At 44.6% G+C, this 25,764-nt stretch overlaps 1 protein-coding gene across 28 annotated transcripts in view; it reads right to left on the minus strand.

The window, feature by feature from the left end:
* MADD (MAP kinase activating death domain) overlaps positions 1 to 25,764 on the minus strand; it is a 188,998-nt gene that overhangs the window by 31,384 nt on the left and 131,850 nt on the right. For all 28 annotated transcript variants that reach the window (XM_082270087.1, XM_082270080.1, XM_082270075.1 and 25 more), the window contains 4 exons: positions 12,498 to 12,618; positions 12,298 to 12,403; positions 8,891 to 9,001; positions 5,865 to 5,972 (listed from right to left, as the gene is read on the minus strand). In XM_082270087.1, coding sequence (XP_082126213.1) covers positions 5,865 to 5,972; positions 8,891 to 9,001; positions 12,298 to 12,403; positions 12,498 to 12,618 — 446 coding nt within the window. The remainder of the gene's footprint in view (positions 1 to 5,864; positions 5,973 to 8,890; positions 9,002 to 12,297; positions 12,404 to 12,497; positions 12,619 to 25,764) is intronic.

Below are 25,764 nucleotides of genomic sequence, written 5' to 3' on the forward strand. Positions count from 1 at the left end.
ATCCCTACAGAGTCCATCTGGCCTTGTATTCCAGATATATTGATGACATATTGATTATCTGGGACGGTACTAGTGAGGAGTTGGACGGGTTTATCTCACATTGCAGCAGCAATCCTTTTGAGATATCCTTCACCCACGTTGTAAGTGATAACCATCTGGTGTTCCTGGACCTTGAACTGCGAGCTACTCAGGAAGGGGGCATAATTTCTAAAACACACTTCAAACCGAGTGGAGGGAACTCCTACCTCCACGCGGAGAGTAATCATCACCCGAGGTGGATTAGAAATGTCCCTTTCGGTCAATTCTGCAGACTACAAAGAACTTGTACTTTGGTCACAGATTATGAAGAGCAGGGCCAGGTACTGAAAAATAGATTTCTGGAAAAGGGTTATCAGGCTTGTCTTATTGACGAGGCCTTCAACAAATACTTACAACACTATGAGGGAGAGGGTACCAATGTTGGCGGTATTCAAGCCACGAACACATGTCGGGTGGCCAGGCCCAAGAAGTCGTGTGCTAAGTCATCAGGAACAAGGATTACCAGGTTTAGCACTATATATAACAACAAAGCCTTTAGCATACAGCGTACTTTGAAACGTAATTGGAACATCTTGAAACAAGATCCAGTCCTAGGCTCTCTCCTCCCCCCGGCCCCAGAGGTGGTCTTTAGAAAACCTAGGGACCTTAGGAGTCAGATTGCCCCCAGTAAAGTTAGGAAAATTAAGGAGTGCGGTGGTATTACCCCGAGTAACCCTTGGTTTACTGTGTTCGATCAAAAGGGCAGCTTTAGGTGTGGAGTGAGGAATTGTGGAACCTGTTCATATATGTGGCATAGAAAGAGTGAGGTCCTCGGGCTGGATGGCCGCAGTAGGAGTATCAAACAGTTTATCAATTGCGGTACCAACTATGTAGTCTACGGTATAGTCTGCCCGTGTAACCTACTCTATGTAGGCCGTACTATACGGCCCCTTAGAGTAAGGTTTGGTGAACACAAGTGCAGCATATTGAACAGGAAAACGAAGGCAGGAACGAAGGACCGCAACAGCTATTCCATACCTCGCCACTTTGAGCAGCATCATGATGGGGATCCAACGGGCCTACGGGTCTTTGGCATTGAGCTAATAGCTAAGGACCCTGATGAGGGGGCTAGATTTCAGAGGCTGTGCAGAAGGGAGTCTTATTGGATCTTCACCCTAGGGTCCATGTCCCCTGGGGGTTTGAACGAAGATCTTGAAATCCAGAGTGTACTGTAGTTTCTTGCAGTGCATTCCTGTTTTTTCCCCCCTTCTGTATGTGTTTCTGTCCCCCCGGCATCCGCTGCAGTTACCACTGCTCCTTTTATGGTTCCATCCTAGTACCATACCACTCTCTATTTCCTTTTGGGGTCTACACGCATACGCTGGTGTGTATATGTTCAGGCTGACGTATGTGCATGTGTGTGCCCCTCTCCCCTCCCCGTCTCCTCAATTGTGTGGATGTGTGTGTGCGCAGCCAATGCACGCACATACACACACTGCTCGTTACACCATCCTCCCTTTTCCTTTTTCCTTTTTCCTTTCCCCTCAATTTATTTGAAGTGTATAGTTCTTTAGTATAGGTCCCACACCTAAAGTTTTATATTGGCTTACCGAGTTAAGTTTTTCAAGCTCTCCAAGGTTTGTTTGTAGAGGAGGTATGGCACGCGCAAATTCGTGTCTGAAGCTCTACATGCCATATTCAACGAGTCACACTATATGTACACATATATTTAGATGGTTTTAATATAGATTTTATATAATGAATCATTATGGTTCAGTATTTATATATAAGTGTATGTATCTGTATATATATGTATATTTATATGTGTGTATGGTATATATAATTATATATATATATTTTTTATTCATAGTGGTTTAATTTAATTGGATATTGAACAATTTTTTATCTATTTATTTACTCTCTTATATATGTGATTCTTATTTTGGCTTAGCAAGTTACATTATTGGTACATAGGTACTCACCATTTAATATTATTAATGCTAATGTTAATTTTAACTTTATTGGTTCAGGTTATTTTATCTGATGTTATAATATCTCCACTGCTATTTCAAATATGTGCGACCACCATTTTCCAATTTTGGTGAGCTCTCCAACCAACTCCCACCAGAGTCGATTCTGTATGGTGCATTTAAATATAGTTCCCCTAGATATGGTCCGTATGGTACAGTGTACATGATACATCAGCGGGGCACACGTGTGTCCTCCCTTTTGCGGTTACTATAGGAACAGCTTGCCGGGGGCGGAAGTTGTCATTGCCTGGACGGGCGGAAGTGACGTTATGCGGCGATGCGCACGCCAGTTCCGGGACGAGCGGCGTGCGTTCCACCGCTGTCCCGCCGCCAATGTATACGGAAGCCGGAAGTCGTCACGACCTGGATGGGCGGAAGTGACGTTATGCGGTGGTGCGCACGCTAGTTCCGGGATGAGCGGCGTGCGTTCCACCGCAGCCCTGCTGTTATAGCATACCATCTGGAATATCCTGATAGCCGGGCTTACAGTGAACACCATTAGACCACCAGGGAATATGCCCAATACGCCCAGTATGAGATACTTGATTATCGACCTACACGATGGTTTTAGCTTATCACAGCAAACCACTAACGGTCCGCAGTGTATCATGATGGCAACTTCACACGCCATCTACTTTCAAAGAGTGTGTGTATGCACATCTCTTTGGATGTGCACAAGTAATGGCTCGTTTCCCACTAGGCGTCGGATTGTCCCTCTGTAACTGCTTGGAGAATGTGATGCTCTATTTGGTTTAGGACCATGACATGCACAGGTCAGTTTACCACATCAGTTTTAATCTAACATTTTGACATGTATGATATGTGAAATGGAGTCCACGATGAGCTGGGAAGTTTTTTGGATAGCTCACCAATGGAATAAATGGTCGCGTGGGGCTAGCCAATCAAAATGTAACTACAATTGTGACTTGCAACAGTTTTTGGGTAATTAGCTGTGTAGCCACGCCCATTTGGGCGATATCTCCTCCCACATCCCCCAGGGGTCATGTGGAGGCCTGGCCTTACATATTATATTTAAACTATGGACTTGACCATGGCCTCCAGGCTCTGAGGAAGAGGCACAGCCTCGAAACGCGTCAGCCCCCTGCTTCCAGTAAAGACGTTGATCCTCTGGTAGGAGGCAGGTGTATGGAATTGATGTGCCTGAACTTCATGTTTGTTTGTGAGTATTTGATTTTAAACAATTTTATCCAAATAAACTTGCTGAGGATAATGCGCTAGGCTGGTGCGCCCTTCTTTTGCTTTGTATTTTCAGTATCAGAACAAGAAGCCTGTGCACCCTGTTGGGGTCAATCCTGGGATAACAAAAAGGTAATCTAGTCTTCTAAAATAGTGGCTGAGAGAAAGACCTGCTCAGAGCCTCAACCACATCAAGAAAATAGAGGGAAAATTCCTTTTGGGGAACTTAGGCAGGGCAGAAGGACAGAAGAACAATGTTCTGGTTGAGGGGAAGGACATAAACTACCTTAGACACAGAGATTTATAGTAACTAAGTAGAACTACTTGTAGAGAGAAAAGTGGAGGTACACCACAACCCACGGACTCTAGGTGAGCCCCAAAGAGACCGTCTAACGGGGGTGGTAGGCCTAGGAGTGGGATTTTGAAGGTGAAGCTTGCCAGGTATATGATAAACAATAAATCAAGCAAAAGGTAGTAAAATATAAGTTTTATTACAATATCATCGTAAAAACAAATCACAATAAGTGATATTTAAGTGAAGTGAAGTTAAGTAGAACTACTTCACTACTGTACTTAGTACCGAAAGGCGGTATCCGTACTTTCCCAGAGTATAATTTTTTTCTCCTACTTCCACTTTTACTTCACTACATTTTTTCAATGATTTCAATACTTCTACTCCAATATTTTTTTTTTGTGCTGCATAGTTACTCGTTACTATTATAAAAATTACCACTGCCAGAACAGTAGATGGCAGGTTTCATGAAGCTCAAAACATGTGTATTATCAGCGCATACAAAAATAAATGCTACTGTATGTATAAATAAAAGCTGCATTTGAAATAATAAAAAACAATATGATGTTCAAACTTTTGACTTCTTTCTTTAATAACTACATAACACAGTACTTGTACTTTTACTTTCAGTACTTGAGTAGCAATTTTTTTTTCAAAACTACTGGTACTTTTACTTTCTGTACTTGAGATTTTTTAAAAAAACTACTTGCAATACTTAAGTACAAAAAATGTTGAATACTTTAGTACTTCTACTCAAGTCACTTTTTGATCGAGCACTTGTACTTTTACTCAATTATGGGTTTCGAGTACTTTATACAACTCTGCTTAGGCAAGAAGTCCTGGGCCTTAATACCACCTTTCCCCTATGCAAAACTAGAAAGGGTTCTTTACACTAGCGGCTTTGTCCTGCAGACACTCACCTTGCAGAAGCGATGGCTACAAGAGAACAGAGAGAAATGTCTCTAATGGGTTCAAACAATGGTTTCTGATGCATCAACAGAACCAGATTCAGAGTCTCTGAAACAGGATAGAAAGAGCAGAAATATTCCCCTTGATAGTGCTAACAGCCAAACACTGGCCCAGACCCAGCTGCACAAAGGAGAGAATTTGTCTCAACGAGAAACTTCTGCAACTCACACCAAGTGAAGTATACCTTTCACGCCCAATGACAGACCTTGTGGAAACTACCTATCTTTTAGTATCCGAGGAATCTCAGAGATGGCCCCTGTGCTACATAACCTAGGCTTCAACAGTTGTGCCATTAAAGCCAGCAATCGTGAAGAAGGATGGCATATCAGTTCTTGGGGTAGAAGATCACCACAGTGCGAGTTTTTGTTCCTCCATGACAAGTGAAGTACACCACTGCTGTAGTGCTAACTGAATGCACATCGTATGCGCCTCAAGCAGGAAAGCGCAACACTGCAGAGACCACCAAATCACTGGCACTAAAAGGATGTTGATTGGGGGATGGACAGCCTGGCAGGATGGCATCAGCCAGCCAAGCCTGGTCCACTGTGGATCGACAAAATCAGTCTGTCGATTGTCCCATGATGACAGAATGTTAAACTGCAGAGGTCTGAAGTGAAAATGGGTGAAAAGAACTGCCTTGAAGAGCATTGAAACAAATGTTGCGGGAGACGCGGCTATCCGCATCATCACTGCTGATTCTCAACCCTGTAGCTTGTCAATCAGAACCTGACCACACACAGTACAGCCCAATGCTTTATGGATTGCCTCTGGTGCTGAAACCTTTCCACTCAGTTGCTGTGTTCAGGAATGTTCGAGACACAAAGAAAAAATTTTGGCTCGGTCAGGAAGGTAAAATACTTTTTTTTTTTTTTTTTTAAATTACTTTAGAAGGCACTTTATAGTAACTGAATTTGTGACTTTGACAGTTATTTAGCTTATTGTGCCTTTAGCTGTAGTTTATTTCAATAGCCAATTAAAAGAAATCTAGTTTGTTTGTTTTATTATTAAGACCAAAACTCTTGTGCATCTTTCCGTGTCCTACCACGGACAGAAACCCCCCCAAGATGGATGTATACAATACTATACATGCCTGCAGACAGCACTTCTATCAAATGTACCATATTAAAATTGCACTGCTAGCAAGGGCTGCACCTCAGGGGGCGACATGACTAACAAACCCTACTTCATTATTTATGATTTATGATTTTTTTTGGTGTGCTATAAAAAGAAATCCAGCAGAGTAGGATAAAACTCTGGAAACTGAAGAAATGGTGAATTTGAGAAGGCTCATTAGCTGATGAAAAAAGTTACAGAACACGGGCTGATGACACAACATTCTCCATGATCAACTTACTCACCTCCATAAAGAACAGGTCTCCACTGGTGTCAGTCCCAGCATGCACCACAAAAGTCTGTTTCTTAATGTGACGACTACCACTGGGTCGAACGCTTAGGTCACGGCCATTCTGTGTAAAGAAATAGATCATTTGTGAATGTTATACTGCTGGTGGCACTTACTAGCAAAACATAAAATCAGCAAGACTTGAGACTAAAGGCTTGTACACACGATAAGAAAATCTGAAGGGAAAATTCGTCCGATGACCGATCTGACGATTTTCGGATTGTTGGTATGATTCTTTCGACAGCCGACTCCGACTTTTCGGCCGAAAAAATCCTGATGTGCCGGCTATAAAATTTTTGTCGTCCATAACACAACGTCCGATGTTCGTCTCATTAGTACAGATTTCGACGGAAAAAAATCTTAAGAGCAAGACTAGGCATGCTCAGAGACGAAAGAACACATACAAAGCAATCCAACACATGACATCACTTCTGAAGTAGAATTCTGTCGTACCGGAAAATTCGTATGAAAATAACCTCTTCACTTTCCACATCAGACTGGCATGCCACAAAAAACGGACGACAGATCGTTCGATAATCTTATCGTGTGTACGGGGCTTTAGGCTTCATGCACACTGGACATTATAAAAACGCCAGTAGCTTTTAGTGAGTTTTTCAGCGTTTTTTTAGCTTTTTTGCATTGGCGTTTTCATTTTTGCATTGGCTAAAAATCACCTCTCTGCTATTTTAGTAACTCCAACTTACCCACAATGCAATGCTTGCCAGAATTGCATTGCATTGGGTGTTCACACACCAATGCAATAAGATTTAGGTGTGGGGAAGAAAGGGTCCTACAACATATTGGTGCAAATATGGACCCTTTTTTCCCCCCAGCATCAAAATCGCATCGCATGGGTGTTCACATGCGTTTCTGTCAAGCTCACTGCATTTTGCAATCTGTTTCGGGGTGTCATTCATGGAACATTAAAAGCTCCTGTTCACATCAAGCAGATTTGATATGCAAGTTGACATGTCAACTTGCATGCCAAATCAGAGCCGACGTCACTGTCCGTATTGGTGCAACCCTGACTTTGCGGCGCCGCACCGATTCCCAAAAGTAGTTTTTGCACTACTTTTGGCGACTTCAGGGCGATTTTAATAGACATCTGTGCATGAACCCGTACCGTTGTCTATCAAATCACCCCCCAAAGTCACACTGTCATGCGTGTTTAAAATCGTGATTTCAAACCCGCCCTCAGTATGAACCGGCACATGCCTGTTGCCGGCCGGCTTCTCTGAGCCTCTGGTGAAGGGTGAGCCTGATTTTCTGTCACAACTAGGGGATGAATGCTGATAATGCAGTCTGAGCTGGTGCTGGTATTGGCACCCCATTTGTAAGCAGCATTGTCAGATTGCATCCCCTAGCTGTGACCAAATATCAGGCTCACCCTTCACCAGATGCTCCGAGAAGCCAGCCGGCATGCATTCCAATCCGGATTTCCTGAAGTTGCCATACGGCGAAATGCATTGATGTCCGTCTACTGTCTACATTTCCTTGCTAAACAAGTAACGTCACTTTCGGAGACTCCGTGGAACGCACGCTGGCCGACTTCTTGTAGTGTCTGGTAAAGTGTGAGCCTGATATTAGGTCACAACTAGGGGATGCAATCTGATATGTGGTCTGAGCTGGTGCTGGTCATGGCATCCCATATGTAAGCAGAACCATTGACGTGTGTGTAAGGTGGCCAACATTTCACAAAACAGTGTTGCACCATTACTGGGCGTTTTTGTTTTGCCTTCATATATCACTCATCGGCCATCAGAGGTGATTGAGGAGGATTTCCTGACTGACCCAAGAACTCAGATTTATGGAAAGCCTGTTCGGTCCCTGGGACCCAGAATTTTTGTGAGAATATTTATGTGTTTAATCACGAGGAGGAGCAGCCAATGAATGAAAGAAAGGAGGCACGATGTGGGCGGTTTATTTTTTTCTTCATTGTTTATGGACTGAGGATTTGAAAATTTTTCACATTTATCATTTTTCATGGAATAATTTTTTGATGTTGTGTGTGTGTGTATATATATATATATATATATCGAATGAATAATGGGATTGTCCCATTGTGTTCACTTGATACACACAGTTAGTTGATTTATTTTATGGTACATACGAATGAGCCACTATTTAACAGCGTCTACTTTACACCAATTTTTTATAAAATTTTTGTTATTTAAAAAAAAAAAAGACTAATATCACAGACACCATGGAGCCAGAGACAAAAAGTGTGATCTGTGCCCTCATTCCCTTATATTCCTACCCCCCCCCCCCCCCCATCTCCAGTGCTCAGAGAACCCAGAGGCGAGGCACAACTACAGGTGGGTGCTGCTGACACTGTGCAAGGAGGGGGTGAGCTGATGTTCTTAGAAAAGTCCATTTGGATAGAGCTGCCCCAAGAGTAATATTGTGGAGACCCGATCAAAGACGCTAAGAGGCCTGGCATTCACAACACCAGATACAAGCGCGTTTGACCCCCAGACTGAAACGCTGAGGACCCAATTTTCTGTAAGGAGTGGGGATTCGAGGGGAGTGTGGCACATTTCACAGCATAGTAGTATTAAAAAAAAAAAAAACCTGCGTTAGGTTAATTGTTTTAGCACTTCAGAACCTTTATATGGGTTTTGGAGCACCAAGCACTTTATGAGAGCTTTTGAAAGACTTTGATTTTGTATAGGTTTTTCATGTTTTTTGAGCACATTAAGTTATACGATTATATGTTTTGATTTGCAAGCGCTGTATTATTACAATTGTATTTTTTGAGGTGCATTTAGAACTGGGTGGACAGCAGCTGCAGACATTTTGGAATCTCTTACACAGTGCGATTATTTATAGGTTTTATTTTTTTAATATCACTTTAACAAAAAACAGAATGTGAAGACATGTTACGACAATTTAAAGAGAAATAAAGTTTACTGAGGCCCAGACTTGCAGTACATCTTTAGCCCACTATAATATAAACCTGACATTTTCTCCCGCCAGTCTTACCAGATCTGTCACTCGGTCAAGCAGCTCATTAATCTGTTGACTGTGCGCTAAACCTATGTGACACTTCCCCATCAGACGTCGAACCTTCCTCCGGAGATCGGTCTTGTTTACCTTAACAAAAAGAGTGAGTTTATCATTCAATAGCTAAAATTCAGAAGGGCGCTTTTTTTTTTTTTACAAGGTCTTCATTGCCTAGAAAAAGTAAATGCAGCAATTTTCTTAGCAATATACTGTACATTTAAATAAATCAATTACCATTTTAGGTAAATAAATCAGCATCAAAAGACTAATAGTACAAAATGCCATATACACTATTTTACCAAACGTATTGGGACTCCTGCCTTTACACGCACATGAACTTTAAAAGCATCCCAGTCTTAGTCTGTAGGGTCCAATATTGAGTTGGCCCACCCTTTGCAGCTATAACAGCTCCAACTCCTCTGGGAAGGCTGTACACAAGGTTTAGGAGTGTGTCTATGGGAATGTTTGACCATTCTTCCAGATGCGCATTTGTGAGATCAGGCACAGATATAATTCATCTCAAATAATTCTCAGATAAGTCATCTCAAAGGTGTTCTATCAGGTTGAGGTCAGGACTCTGCGCAGGCTGCAGGCCAGTCAAGTTCTTCCACGTCTTTATGGGCCTTGCTTTGTGCACTGGTGCGCAGTCATGTTGGAACAGGAAGGGGCCATCCCAAACTTTTCCCACAAAGGTGGGAGCATGAAATTGTCAAAAATGTCTTGATATTCTGTTGCTTTAAGATTTCCCGTCACTGGAACTAAGGGGCCAAGACCAACCCTTGAAAAACAAACCCAGATCAGATGAGCGAGTATGGGGTGGAGGAAATTGACTGGCCTACACAGAGTCCTGGCCTCAACCCGATACAACACCCTTGAGATGAATTAAAGCAGGGACTGCGAGCCAGGCCTTCTCATCCACATCAGTGCCTGACCCCACAAATGCACTTCCCGAAGAATGGTCAAACATTCCAATAAACACATTCCTAAACCTCGTGGACAGCCTTCCCAGAAGAGTTAATGCTGCTTTAGCTGCAAAAGGTGGGCCAGCTCAATATTGAACCCTATAGACTAGAGCTGGGATGCCATTAAAGTTCATGTGTGTGTAAAGGCAGGTGTCCCAATACTTTTGGTAGTATAGTGTAACTTCCTAAAAAGAGAAATACTAATGGGCCCATAATGGGGAGGAAATGCTTAAATCCTTTCTTGGCTAGACTGCAGGTTTCAGACCACATTGTACCTTCATTTAATAAAAATGTAACCATTGTGTGGAGCCTGTGAGGACCCACTGCAGCCCTCGCTCTCCTTGAAGAAGGTCACCCCATGCAAGTTCTACTGCTCTGGACAGTATTAGAGCACAATATGGCCTGGTCTTTGTCAGCTAAGGTTGGATATACACAAGCACCGGCTAACACAGCCGATGCTTGCAAGACAGACCAATTCAATTTTGGAACTCTTCTTGGTGAAGGGACTTTTTAAATAGACCCCTAAGAAACGTCTTCAGCGTACAGGCGGTCCCCGGGTTACGAACACAATAGGGACTGTAGGTTTGTTCTTAAGTCGAATTGGTTTGTAAGTCGGAACATGTACTTTTTTAAGTGTAACTGCAGCCCAAAAAATTCATAAGGATACAGACAGCAGTACAAACCTCATTGTGGCTCTAACCCCACACCATACAGTACTGTACTAGCCAAAACTAAAAGGCTAAAAGAGACCCAGAAGGATAGTTACATTCAACATAGCTAGAAGTACAATACAGTGGTCCTGCTCCCAATACAGAGTAATGTAATCTCACCAGTTTCCAGACAGTTCCACCAGCTTCTGCCTGTGCAGTGGGATGCTTCTGGGCAGTGTGGGGCAATCAGTACATGTAGTACATGCAGCGTGCATTGTGGCCGGCACTAAGATGGATGCTATCCAGCACAGGAGCGAGAAGAAGCCGGAAGAAGCCAGCAGTGACGTCACGCGGGCGCCGCCACCGTTCGTAAGTAGAAGTCGTTCGTCACGCCCCCGTTCGTAAGTAGGAGTCGGTCGTCACGGGGCCCCGTTCGTAAGTAGGAGTCGTTCGCAACTCGGATGTTCGTAAGTCGGGGACTGCCTGTATACCTGAGAATTAGCAGCAATACCCAAGACTTATTCTATAACGGAGATTCCCCCATCTTCTTACATATACATGATAGGGAAATGGAGAATTGTAGCCAAAAGGCTTTACATTTCTAGTGATGCTTTTCAAGTTGATGACCAAGGTATAAATGTACTTCATGTATCAGAGATGATGTTGCTAACCCCAATTACAAGGTCTATTCTAGAGAGTTTCAGGTACCCGACTTATCATACCTTACAATCTGACTGCACAATCTCCTTTTAATTTACCAAAACTACGCATTATGAGGAGCTACTTTCATATCTCAATATGTCTGTATCCAATCCAGCAAGCTATGTACTACATCAGTGATGGCGAACCCATGGCACGCTTGTCACAGCTGGCACGCAGAGCCCTCTCTGTGGGCACGCAAGGAAAAAGAGCGCACACCACTGACCGGCTAACCTTTACAAGGTAAGCTTTGTGGGGGTGCAATAGTGAGCAGGGCATATAGAAGTAAGCAAAGAGGGGGGCTTTGGGATGCAGAGGTGCGTAGCCGGGTTGGGGGTGCATTTACATATGCAGCATCCCTTGCTGTTCTTCTGAGAAGCAATCCACAGTGGATCAATTTTCAGACGGCAGTTGGCTGGGAGGCGATATATCCCATTCCCACCCCCCATATTAACTCTCTGGCACTTTGAAACTGATAAGTTGGTTTTGTGTTGCAGTTTGGGCACGAAAAGGTTTGCCATCACTGTACTACATAGTTGTTGGTAAAGCTAAAGAAAATAGTACCGTTGCATTGCAATGTGTGTATTAGGGAAATAGGGGTACTGCCAATCCAGGATGTGGAACTGGTGCCAAAAGATGTACCAATCTGAGCTCACCTTTTATTTTACCAAACAGGATATAGTAAGGTTTGGCCCAGCAGGAGAGGGAAATTGATATAGTAGGCATAAGAACATTATTTCAATTCTGTTGGGGTGGTGAGGGTTATAACAAGAAAGGAGTATAAAGCATCAATGAGGGTCAACGCTGCAGTTTCCATTCAGCTTATGTTTTGTGAAGTTAATGCTTTTTTTCAATACACGCACTGAGTGCTCCATTTTGGCACTGATTTGTAATCCTTGTAGACGTAAGGAGCAAAGTTCCACTTGCAACAAAACTGTTCCGTGGCAAAAAAAAAAAACACTGCTGAATTGACCAAACAATACTGAAGTTCACTGTTCTGCTATCAAACTGCTCACAATTTAAAGTACACTCAAAGTGAACAGTAGTATATAATAAAACAATGCATTCAATTTACCTTCATCATCACCATATAGGACACCATGTTGTGTAAGAGTGTACCCAGAAGCCGATCTTCGTCTTCCTCAAGACGCTTCCTGTCATGGTCTCCCAAAGAATTATACCTAAAAACACATAAAGCAGTCAGCTGGGAAAAACAAAACAAAAAAGGCATCCTTGACCTATTGCTGCAACCAATGAAATGGATCCAAGACTCACCTGTCTATCATTTCTTGGGGTCCCTGATCCATCCCCATTCCCTCTCTTTCCAGCATCACAGCATCCAGAAAAGCATCCTCCCAAAACTGCACCTGGTCCCAGAGGGTGGAGCGTTCTTTACCTGCAAAATAGGTCAAGTCTTAGCCGGTCATTCTCCCTCACCCCCCCAACATAATATAGCTAGCTAAAGTAAATAATGTGAAATTAATCTGTCAAGGCTAGACTTGTAACAGACTAAATACTGCACCTTTAGTTACTGTAACTGAGCAGACTTCCTTATAATAGATTTACATTTCCCTTTTTACTTACCATGACCGATTCTGACTCTTTAGCTTGAGAGTTGGGGGTCAAGAGTCTGAAGGTTCCTGCCCTGCCATCTACCTTAACTCACATAAATGTTCAGCTTCTTAGTGTGCACGGTATTGCCCTAGAGTTCTCCTACATTACTTCCAACTATGGGGCCCCGTTATCTGACACTGCTGTGCAATTTTAGGAGCTAGGGTGATGTCAAGTAGTTAATAGGGCAACTCCAGGTAACCTCTGACCCCTGACTCTGAAGCTGATACATCGGATTCAAAGTAAATAAAGTTAAATAAGGGGACACAACTATTTCATAAGTAAACCCAGATGGCACTGGTTCTTTTCAAACTCCGCTCAACTCAGGCTAGGCCATTAAAGCAAAAAACTTAACTGTATCTGAGCACCAAAAACTGAAAAGACTGCTTAATTCTTGTTTAATGTTAAAAGCAAACTCACCTATCTATCCATGTCTCCATGCTTCGTTTTATTAAGAACTCACTTTAAAAAACACCCTCTTAGCATTTTTGCTGCAGCCTTCTTGAGGAATTTCAGAGGATTCTTGCAGCATTTACATTCTGGAATCCATCTGCCCTTACCTTAGGCATGCAGGTAGGAGGGTGTACTTAGCTGGGAAAGCCATCCTTCCGATGAAAAAAAAAATGCCCATGAATACTTCTGGGATGTATGACATTTTGGCCTAGGCCAGAAACCAGCTGAGCATATGGATTAAAAATATGTTGATTGAGAGAGTTTAGTTTCACTTTAACCCAACCTTAAACCTAACCTTTATCTTAACCTCACTCCAAAACCTTGCCCTAACCAGAACCCACTCCAAAAATCAAAGCCTTACATCTAACCTAAACATGAGCCTACTATACTACTATAGACAACCTAATCCGCAATTCTTATTCCTAAGAATTAGAATTCCTATGCCCAATACCCTCACCTTAAACTGAAGCTTACTATTAACAAAATAAAAAATGTTCACAAGGATAATGGCATCAATATTCCATTAAAATCTATACAAAAATTAAAAAATAAATACCATAAGATGGTGATGAATACAACTGATCCGGCCTTTAACCCACATTTTTATATTTCTATTGTACAACCCCACTTACTACATCTCTGTACAGTCACTTCACTACAATTCACAGCATGCAACACACACATCAAAAAGATCATTTAATTTTTGACCACTTAAGGACCAGGCCTATTTCTGACACTTGTTGTTTACAAGTTAAAAATCAGTATTTTTTGCTAGAAAATTACTTAGATCCCCTAAACATTATATATATCTATATTTATATCTATCTATCTATCTATATTTTTTTTTTTTTTCGCAGAGATTCTAGAGCACAGGTGTCAAACACAAGGCCCGCTTGCCGAATCCGGCCCTCCAGGCTATTTCATGTGGCCCTTGCATCTCTCCTGCAGCTCCTGCATCTCCTTCATCTCTGCCCCCACCTTGTCTCAGCAGAGAGGACAGAACTCCTCTGTCAGATCCTGTGCTTCCCCCCTGCAGCTGCAGAGAGGACCATCACCCCCCCCCCCAAACAAAGCAGTTAGCAGCAGAGAGGAGGACACAGCTCCTCCTACAGATCCTGCACCTCTCTGTGCAGCCGCAGAACACCCTCCTCTCCGCCTCTGCTGGTTTCGGCATTCAGCTGACTCCAGCCCTCCTCCAGACCCTGCAGTTGCTGCTTCCTAGCTCTGCCTCCAGCTTATTCCCAGCAGCAGCACATGGTAAAGGGGATGCACTGTGATGTAAGGCGGGGGGAGGGCTCTTGACTTCTGATAGTGGTGGGCAATAGATAGAACCGGCCCTCTGAGGGCGACCATAATGCTGATGCGGCCCGCAATGAAATTGAGTTTGACACCCCTGCCCTAGAGAATAAAATTGAGATTGTTGCAATACTTTATGTCACACCATATTTGCGCAGCAGTGTTACAAACGCAATAAAAAAAAAATACACTTTTATGAATTAAAAAAATAAGAAAACAGTAAAGTTAGCCCAATTTTTTTCTATAATGTGAAAGATTACGCCGAGTAAATAGATACCCAATGTGTCATGCTTCAAAATTGCACATGTCCATGGGATGGTGATAAACATTGTTACAGTACTTAAAAATCTCCATAGCTGACGCTTTAAAAATTGCTACAGGTTACCAGTTTAGAGTTACAGAGGAGGTCTAGGGCTAGAATTATTGCTCTTGCTCTAACAATTGTGGCGATACCTCACGTGTGGTTTGAATACCGTGCATATGTGTTCGCTTCTGCGAGCAAGCTCGGAGGGACGGGGTAATTTACTTTTTTTTTTTCTTATTTATTTTACCTTTTATTTTTACATTGTCCCTTAAAAAAAAAAAAAAAAAATTGATAATTTTTTCTCCTATTACAAGGAATGTAAACATCCCTTGTAATAGAAATAAGCAGAACAGGTCCTCTTTAATGTGAGATCTCACATCTATCCTTAAAAGCAAAAAAAATATATATATATATTTTTCCTGCTTATGCGATTGACTTTTTTTCCAAAAAGTCTGCACTAAGATACAAGTTAGATTTTAGGCATCCTCTAGAACAAAAATGTAATTTTGGTGAGATACTCCCAAAGGGTTAATCACTTCTAAAGGTATGCAAGATGAAAGGGGATGATAGTCACCCCCATTCAGTTCACAGCGCAAACCACAAACAGCTTTAGCAGTAGCGGGGAAAACGATCTGTCCATGTCCCAGGCAGGAAGTCGAGTGAGGGCAAGATGGCCCCCACTCGACTCTATGGCCTTAGAGGACCAGAGCGACGTCCTCCGTCGCTTCCTCCCAACAGCCTTAAAGGGCTCATTTTTATTTTCTTGCTGAAAAAAATAGTATTTTTGGAGGTGTTCTGTACAAACAACTCCAGGTAGTCATACTACATTGAATACAGAAAAACACAGCACTGCAGACTGAAAATTAATCTTTTTTTTAATAACATTCAATTACAATTTGGCTTGTGTAGCAATTGTATATGCTATATTACTTTTTTTTTTTTTGAAATTTTTCCCTATAAACATGAAGTTACCTGTTAAGCTACTTTGTACACGATTGGTTTTCCACAACTACTGTAATTAAGGAATTTAAAAGCCAGTGTTCTAAAGGCAAAACTTTATTTTTAGTTTAAACAAGAGTAAGGGCTCACTCCCATTATTGCGATGCGTTAGCCCTAAAGTGTTACTAAACACAACAGTAAAATCAGTCTGTATATGCAGTAAAGCATGCGTGTTATACTCACTGTGCAGCCTAAGGGGTTAATCCTCCACATTGTGTAAAAAAGCTGTTTGATCCTCTCTTCTCTGATCCTCCCCTACTTTTACTGTCCCCAATCCATCTACTAATCGCATAGAGCCCTAGGAGGCACTCTGCACATGCTCAGTTTGGTGTGTATTGCTAGAGAGATTTTTTTTTGGGAGGGTGCATGCAGGGCCGGACTGGCGTACCGGGATACCGGAAGATTTCCCGGTAGGCCGACTGCCCTGGGGCCGCTTTGAGAGCAGCAGCACTCAGAGGGCCCGCCCACCCGCAAGTTCCGGCCGCCCGCCATTCACGGCCGCCCGCCCGCAAGTTCAGGCCGCCCGCCATTCACGGACACCCGCAAGTTCAGGCCGCCCGCCCGCCATTCACGGATACCCGCCCGCAAGTTCCGGCCGCCCGCCCGCCATTCACGGCCGACCGCCTGCAAGTTCCGCTGCTGTGTGTGACTAGGGGAGTGGCCGCCACCTTTGTCTGCTCGCTGCTAAGGGGAGGCTGGCTGAGCAGTGTCACTGCAGACCGCCTATCCTCTCCGCCCATAGCTTCAGAGAGAGAAGCTGAAGGTGCCGGTGTAGCTGACGACCAATAGAGTGAGGGGGAGGAGCTCTGCTCTCTGCTGGGAGACCCACACGTCAGAAGAAGCTTCCCTGCAGGCACGTGTGAAGAGGCACTGAGGCTGAGGAGGAATCGACTGACAAAGTAAGTAAGTACAGTAATCAGCAGTGCAATTGATTCCATCCTCCATCACCACTGCCCCCTGCTGATATCACCACCCCCACATATCTTATCCCTGATAGGATGGGGGGGCACCCCCCCATCACCACTGCCACCAATCTCCCCTCACCACTATAGCTGCCACTGATCCCACTCCCCTCACCACCATCACTGATCCAACCCCCCCACCACCACCACCCCTGCCACTGATCCCACCCCCCTCACCACCACTGCCACTGATTCCCACCCCCCTCACCACCACCACCACTGCCACCGATTCCCACCCCCCTCACCACCACTGCCACCGATTCCCACCCCCTTCACCACCACTGCCACCGATTCCAACCCTCCTCACCACCACTGCCACCGATTCCCACCCCCCTCACCACCACCACCACTGCCACCGATTCCCACCCCCCTCACCACCACTGCCACCGATTCCCACCCCCTTCACCACCACTGCCACAGATTCCCACCCCCCTCACCACCCACTGCCACCGATTCCCACCCCCCTCACCACCACTGCCACCGATTCCCACACCCCTCACCACCACTGCCACCGATCCCACCCCCTCATCACCACCATCGCTGCCACCGTTCCCACCCCCCTCATCACCACCATCGCTGCCACCGATCCCACCCCCCTCACCACCACCCCTGATGACACTGATCCCACCACCTCACAATCACAGCTGCCACTGATCCCACCCCCCTCACCACCACCGCTGCCACCGATCTCACCACCCCTGCTGCCACTTATCCCACCCCCCTCACCATCACCACCGCTTCCACTGATTCCACCCCCCTCACCACCACCCCTGCTGCCACTCATCCCACCCCCCCTCCTCATGTCTTCAACCTCTGACATCTCCTGTACCATGTCCGCACAGCCCCTGACATGTCCTGTACCATGTCCGCACAGCCCCTGACATGTCCTGTATCATGTCCGCACAGCCCCTGACATGTCCTGTATCATGTCCGCACAGCCCCTGACATGTCCTGTATCATGTCCGCACAGCCCCTGACATGTCCTGTACCATGTCCGCACAGCCCCTGACATCTCCTGTACCATGTCCGCACAGCCTCTGACATCTCCTGTACCATGTCCACACATCCTCTGACATCTCCTGTACCATGTCCGCACAGCCTCTGACATCTCCTGTACCATGTCCGCACAGCCTCTGACATCTCCTGTACCATGTCCACACAGCCTCTGACATCTCCTGTACCATGTCCGCACAGCCCCTTACATCTCCTGTACCATGTCCGCACAGCCTCTGACATCTCCTGTACCATGTCCGCACAGCCTCTGACATCTCCTGTACCATGTCCGCACAGCCCCTGACATCTCCTGTACCATGTCCGCACAGCCCCTGACATCTCCTTTACCATGTCCGCACAGCCCCTGACATGTCCTGTACCATGTCGGCACAGCCCCTGACATGTCCTGTACCATGTCGGCACAGCCCCTGACATGTCCTGTACCATGTCGGCACAGCCCCTGACATGTCCTGTACCATGTCCACACAGCCTCTGACATCTCCTGTACCATGTCCGCACAGCCCCTGACATGTCCTGTACCATGTCCGCACAGCCCCTGACATCTCCTGTACCATGTCCGCACAGCCCCTGACATCTCCTTTACCATGTCCGCACAGCCCCTGACATGTCCTGTTCCATGTCCGCACAGCTCCTGACATGTCCTGTACCATGTCCGCACAGCCCCTGACATGTCCTGTACCATGTCCGCACAGCTCCTGACATGTCCTGTACCATGTCTGCACAGCCCCTGACATGTCCTGTACCATGTCCGCACAGCTCCTGACATGTCCTGTACCATGTCCGCACAGCCCCTGACATCTCCTGTACCATGTCCGCACAGCCCCTGACATGTCCTGTACCATGTCCGCACAGCCCCTGACATGTCCTGTACCATGTCCGCACAGCCCCTCCTGTACCATGTCCGCACAGCCCCTGACATCTCCTTTACCATGTCCGCACAGCCCCTCCTGTACCATGTCCGCACAGCCCCTCCTGTACCATGTCCGCACAGCCCCTGACATCTCCTTTACCATGTCCGTACAGTCCCTGACATGTCCTGTACCATGTCCGCACAGCCCCTGACATGTTCTGTACCATGTCCGCAAGAGAAGTAGTGGAACCGCACTCAGGTGAATGAAAGCAATAAGATATCTTTATTCTTCAAAATCATAGGTAGACAGACAGTGCAGGGAACAGGTAATCCAAGGTTAACGCGTTTCACGGCACGCACGGCCGCTTACTCATAACCGTAGTTACCCTACGGTTATGAGTAAGCGGCCGTGCGTGCCGTGAAACGCGTTAACCTTGGATTACCTGTTCCCTGCACTGTCTGTCTACCTATGATTTTGAAGAATAAAGATATCTTATTGCTTTCATTCACCTGAGTGCGGTTCCACTACTTCTCTTGCATCAATCCGGATGACGGGTCTTACCAGCACCAGGTTGGACTGACACACCTGAGCGGCTTTCCCTTTCTCAAATCACCTGTACCATGTCCGCACAGCCCCTGACATGTCCTGTACCATGTCCGCACAGCCTATGACATCTCCTTTACCATGTCCGCACTTTTACCACTTTTAACTATAATTTGCTCTTTTATATATAAAGCCCTATATGCTTTCATATCTGTCTTATCTATGATAGTACACTCTTCAAATTTGCTTAAAAATGCATGGTTTTCCCTTTTATGAACAAGGAAATAATGGCGTTATGCTGTTGGGCCGGTATAATAATGCTATGGGGCTGGTATGACATTTTTTCCAGGGCTGAATTTTATTCCCAGTCCGGCCCTGGGTGCATGTGATCCACACAGGGCAATTGGCAATGTCCAGACAGAGGGTCAGGCTATAAGCTTTAACCAGTGCTCGGCTGGACACTGCTAGAAGTCACAGGACTGCTATATACTGCTGATCAGAAAAGGTATTTACCAGTTAATACTTAATAATTGCATTTCCATGTTCTGTGTACTGTGGGAGGCCAGATACAGTGAATGAAGGCTCCTGAGTTTAGTAACACTTTAAAAAGCAAGTAAACGTCCGCTGGTTTTTTTTTTTTCTTTCCTGCAAGGTAAATGCATAATGTGGTAGTATGCAGAGCATACTACCAGATTATGTGACTTACAAGCAAGGCGAATCGACCGGTCACGGCACAGGACTCTAAAGAAACGGCACGGCCGTTTCTTCAGAGCGCATGCGCCGATAACGTCATCGGCTACATGCAATGTAAATATTTCCTAAAAGGTGCAAGTTTAGGAGATATTTACAGTACCTATAGGTAAGCCTTATTGTTAGGTACAAGTTCTAAAGGTGGGTTTACAACCATTTTTAAAAAAGACAGCCAACTCATTAAATTGGCTTCCTGATGCATAAGAAAGTGCATGCAGCATTTCTGTCAGCACACTGCACAACAAACACTTGCTTGTTGGTAGGGTACATTGAGCTGATATTCATAATGATCACCACCACATCACACATACAGGTAATGTGCATTACCGCAACAGAATATTGTAAAGGGCCCTGTCAATTTTTTTCTTTTTTGGCAGCTCTGATTCTGAAAAGGCTGGTTGGCTTGCTGATGATAATGCTTCAATACTTTTGAGTCACTTCCATGAAACCAGAACTGCAGACCTTTCACGGAGGACCTTGATCTGCAGATTTGTTCCAGGATTAGTTAAAGTGGTGCAGCTACTGGACCAGCATGACAACCAGGAGACCAGCATAGTCTAAAGAAGCTCGGCAATGGCCTCCTGCATATTTCTAACAGTTTTACTTTAAAATGTACGCAGGTACTTCAATAAACAGACATAGAAGTGCATCTACCACCAGTGCTGAGTCTTGGGCCATTTCCTTTACAGATTTTACTTTATCTTTTGAGTATAGTAATAAAACATTATGCAGGCAATTCTTAGTCTGTCCACAGAATGTTAACACATGGCTACATAGTAGTTGAGGTTGAAGACAATAGTCCATCCAGTTCAACCTGTGTAGGTGTGTGTGGCCGTAATCATCTCACATACCCCTACGCTTTCATTCTTTTTTGACTTCTTTAGATTTGATTAATAATAAAAACAACTGTAAAAACAGAAGTAGCCCACATGCAATACTAGAAAGCCCCGTACACACAGGCCGAATGTCGGGCGACGTCGGCCAGATCAATAAAATTGGATCGACATTCGGCCCTTATGTATGTCAGCCAGTCCGACAGAAGTTGGCCTCTATCGGACGAGCATCCTCGAAAATCAGCAGCCGAACCAGCTCCCGCTCAGCCAATGACAGAGCACTGACTTGAGTGTTCTGGCGGGGGGGGGCTGTCCCCCTCAGAAAACAAAAGCTCAGGGGAAGGGGTGGGAAAGATCACTGTACTAACGTTGGAACATTAGTACAGTGGCTCTGATCATTTTATTTTCAATTTAAACCACTATGTTGAACTGAAAAAAAAATAAATAATAAAAAAAAAAAAACACCTCAGTGTGTGTGTGTACCCAGTGTAACGTTAAAAAACCATACCTCGTGAAAATTCCCTACCCCCGTCACTTCCTGTCACATACGTTATGGAACAGCTGAACAGCTTACCACTGCGCATGCCCACAGCTCCGGATACGCCATTGAACAGCTGAGCAGCTTAGCAGTGCGCATGCTCGAAGCCCCGGAGGGTAGGGAACTTTCACGGTAGTGTGTTGTAACGTTACACCGCATCAGCTGTTGCCGCGGGTACATTAAATCATCTCCGCTGCAACATGAAATCATCCCCGCTCCGACCCCTGTGACTTCCCTGATCTCGGCTACTTAATGTAAAAGCGGCGAGTGTATGAAAATATAAATCACGGAGATCTCGGCTCCGTGATTTATATTTTCATAGACCTGCCGCCGCTTTTACATTTAGTAGCCGAGATCAGGGAAGTCACAGGGGTCGGAGCGGGGATGATTTCATGTTGCAGCCGAGATGTTTTAATGTAACCGCGGCAACAGCTGATGCGGTGTAACGTTAAAAATCCCTACCCCGTGAAAATTCCTTACCCTCCGGAGCTTCGAGCATGCGCACTGCTAAGCTGCTCAGCTGTTTAATGACGTAGAGCACCGGAAGTGACGAGGGTAGGGAATTTTCACGAGTAGGGTTTTTCACAGAACACCGGCTTAAGGCTCATTCACAGCAGGCATGTTGTACATCGCAGGCTCAATGCAGGGACAAATAAAAAACAAATTGTTCTCTAGGTGTCCTGTTCACATTATACATGCTTGTATTTGTAGGTTAGGTAAAAATGCAGCATGTCTACATTGTTACACAGCTCAATACATAAAAACATGTCAACGCACCTCAGAGCATTGCAATGTGCTGTTGTGCAGCGCGCTGAATGAAGTGTCATTTCATGACATTTCAATAAAGTTTAAAAAAAAGCGAGGATAAACACTGCAATGCCTTCTAAACAACTTATCACACCACATCTACACAACACTTATCAGAAGGTGTGCTTTATAGAGACCATAACGCAAGCCTGCTGGTGTGAATGGGCCCTAACAGCAGTGGATTTTCTTTACCTTATGAAATGGATTAAAACAGTCAATGCAAACCCAGCGCTATACTTAATTCATAGTGAGTACAGCAGCTTCGACCTGAGCTGACAGTAAAAAAAAAAAACCCTATAGCATGTACCAGGCTTAACTTTCCTCACCAGTTCTGAAAAAGAAACTTTCTGAACAGTTCATTGACAAAACTGGCCCAGAGTGAAGGACAGGATACAGCCAGCAAAAAGTTCAGATTTCACAGTTCATTTTCTGTGTAGATAAGAGAATTGGATTGACTACTCGGAGTAAGACTGCTTACTGTAATCTCTCTGATGTACTCCTGCAATGCACCTTCTATTGTGCAGTCTGAATGTATTTCTGAAGTGACACTTCCTCCAGGGCTCTCTGAATGTCAGGCTGTGGAGGTACTCTAATTATTCACTCACACATTTTCTCGCTGACTGCTTCTGCTAGTTGAACTGCAGTTTTCAAGGTAATCAAACTTAATTGAGCATGATGGAAAAAAGACGAACACAACTCAAATATTCTGGCATTTAAAGTTCTTCAGCGCTCTTAAAGGGCAATGATAAATGTTACCAAGCACTGTAAAAACCCAACACTTTAGGTTTTCTATTTTTTTTTTTTTTTAATGTATGTGGCATTAGCAGCAACAGATACGGCACTTGGAAACCTTAAATCAGGCATGTCCAACCTGCGGCCCGGAGCCGCAGGCAATGCGGCCCACTGCCCCCTGACAATATTTTTTGGTGGGGAGGAAGGAAGTTGGGTTGGGGGCACGGCCACAGCAACTTCCAACTAATGGTAGGCAGAGGCTGCCTCGGAGGGGAGGGTGGAGGCGAGCATGTGCAGTGTTTCCGACTCCTACCACCATGACCACTCCAAATCACTGTGGTCATGGTGGTTAGAGTGTTCCTTTATATCTCTTAGAAGAAGTAAACCTCTGTATACTGATTCCATTTCATTTGATCTTTCTCTAGTTGTGCGCGGGAAGGGCACAGCGGCATTTTATTACTTATATACCTTAACTATAGTATATATTTTATATGCCGCCCGAGAAAATTTCTCTACACTCAATGTGGCCCAGAGAAGCCAAAAGGTTGGACACCCATGCCCTAAATAATTTAACCACTTAAGCCCCGGAAGATTTTACCCCCTTCCTGACCAGGGGGTATTTTGCGATTCGGCACTGCGTGACTTTAACGGACAATTGCGCGGTCGTGCGACGCTGTACCTAAACAAATTTGACGTCCTTTTTTTCCCACAAACAGAGCTTTCTTTTGGTGGTATTTGATCACCTGTGCGATTTTTTGATCACGCGCTATAAACAAAAAAAAGAGCGTCAATTTTGCAAAAATAACAATATTTTTCACATTTTTTTTATATGAAATTCCCCCAAAAAAAAAAAGTAAAAATCAAAATTTTTTAAAATTTTCGGCCAATTTGTTTTATGCTACATGTTTGGTAAAAAAAAAAAAAAAAAAAAAAAAAAAAAAATCGCAAAAAGCGTATTTTGATTGGTTTGCGCAAAAGTTATCGTGTTTACTAACAAAGGGAAAGATTTTTGTCATTTTTGTTGTTTTTTTTTTAACGCGTAATGGCGGCGATCTGCGATTTTTTTTGCGGTACTGCGACATTGGGGCGGACAGATCGGACCCTTGACTGACATTTGTGACACTTTTGGGGTTACCAGTGACATTTCTACAGTAATCAGTGCTATACATATGCACTGTTACTGTAAAAATACACTGGTTGTGAAGGGGTTAACTTTATTTGGGAGGGAGGGGCTGTGAGTATCCCTAGGGGCGTGCTTTCTACTGTGATTGGCTGTGGCTTGAGCTGTAAGGACACTGATCAACGGATCTACATACTAGATCCATTTGATCAGTGTCTTTACAGCGAGGAGAATGACAGGTGGCTTGATTACACAAGCTGCCTGACATTCTCCCTCTCCCCCGCCGATCGCAGAGTGACCGGCGGACATCGGGTCCGCTGGTCACACGCGCGGGGGGTCCGTGACCACGCGGGAGCGCGCCTCCGGGGGGCGCGCGCTCGCTCCCTAGACCCTCACAAGCTAGTGACGTAGCCCTACGTCACTTTGCCTCTAAGGGGCTGACTGCCGACGTAGATCGGCGTTAGGCAGTCGGCAAGTGGTTAAATGGCTTCATTCAATTGTAAACTTCATTTTAGGACTTTTATATTGGTACTTTTCAGGGCTTATTTACACCAGCGGACAAGTGTTAAAAGTGCACATAATGTGTGGTATGATGCATCGTTAGGACACATTGCAGTGCATGTTTTTTTCCCTTTTAACTTAAATGTTATTTAACTTATAACTTTACACGCCATTCTAACTATTGGCACTTTTCCACTGCAAGTACCGGCTCGGCTCCACTCGGCACTGCTTGGCCCAGCTTGGCTCAGTTTGCTTTTCCACTGCGTGGTACGAGTCGGCACGTTTCAGCGCTGTATAGGCTCTACTCGGCTCAGCTTGCTTTTCCACTAAAGTAGTAAGTGGGTGGGATTACAACGATTCTCCGACCAGTCAGTGGGCAGTAGTGACAAACAATTAAGGCTGCATGCAAAGGATTGTGGGATATGGTATAGGTACAGCCCGCTTAGAACCTCAACCGAGGTGGTACTGTTTAAGTGAGCCGTACCGAGCCGTACCATGTAGTGGAAAAGCGCTGCTGTACCAAACCATACCGAACTGTTCTAACACGTGCCATGCAGTACCATGCAGTGGAAAAGCGCCAAACCGAGCCGTACCATGCAGTGGAAAAGCGCCTTTTGTGTGGAAGCGCATTGTGATGCATTATAAGGCATTATGTACACTACACCTTCTAAACTTGAGTTTAGGAGCTTTGGGAATTTTTTTTTATTTTTTGCCAAAGCTCCTAAACTCAACTCCATAAAAGCCATCCATGTACACATAGGCTTTTAGGATCGTTCAGGAGCTGCTGCGGTTAGTGTAGGTTCAATCTCCCTCTGCTCAATGTGGAATAATCGCGTTCAGGATAGGAACATTTTGACCACTGACTGCAAAGTTTTGCGTTTTCCCACTGCTGGTGGTCAAAGTAGGCTATATGTACATGAAGCCTTACTCATCAGAATTTGCTGTATTGTGCAAAAATTAAACAAAACCTATATCTTTCTAGCACACACCAACTCATTGCTCTGGGTGAACTGAAGTAAATCGGACAGAAGGCAAATTGCCAGGTCTATATAGTTACATAGTTACATAGTTAGTGAGGTTGAAAAAAGACATCAGTCCATCCAGTTCAACCTATGATGTGTGTGTTTGCTGTTAACCGTACATTGTATACCCCTGTATGTTGTGGTCTTTAAGGTGTCCATCTAATAGTTTTTTGAAATTATCAATGCTCCCTTCTGATACGACTGCT

Source organism: Pelophylax lessonae (genome assembly GCF_965119305.1).
Source record: "Pelophylax lessonae genome assembly, chromosome: 10".
Classification (NCBI taxonomy): domain Eukaryota; kingdom Metazoa; phylum Chordata; class Amphibia; order Anura; family Ranidae; genus Pelophylax; species Pelophylax lessonae.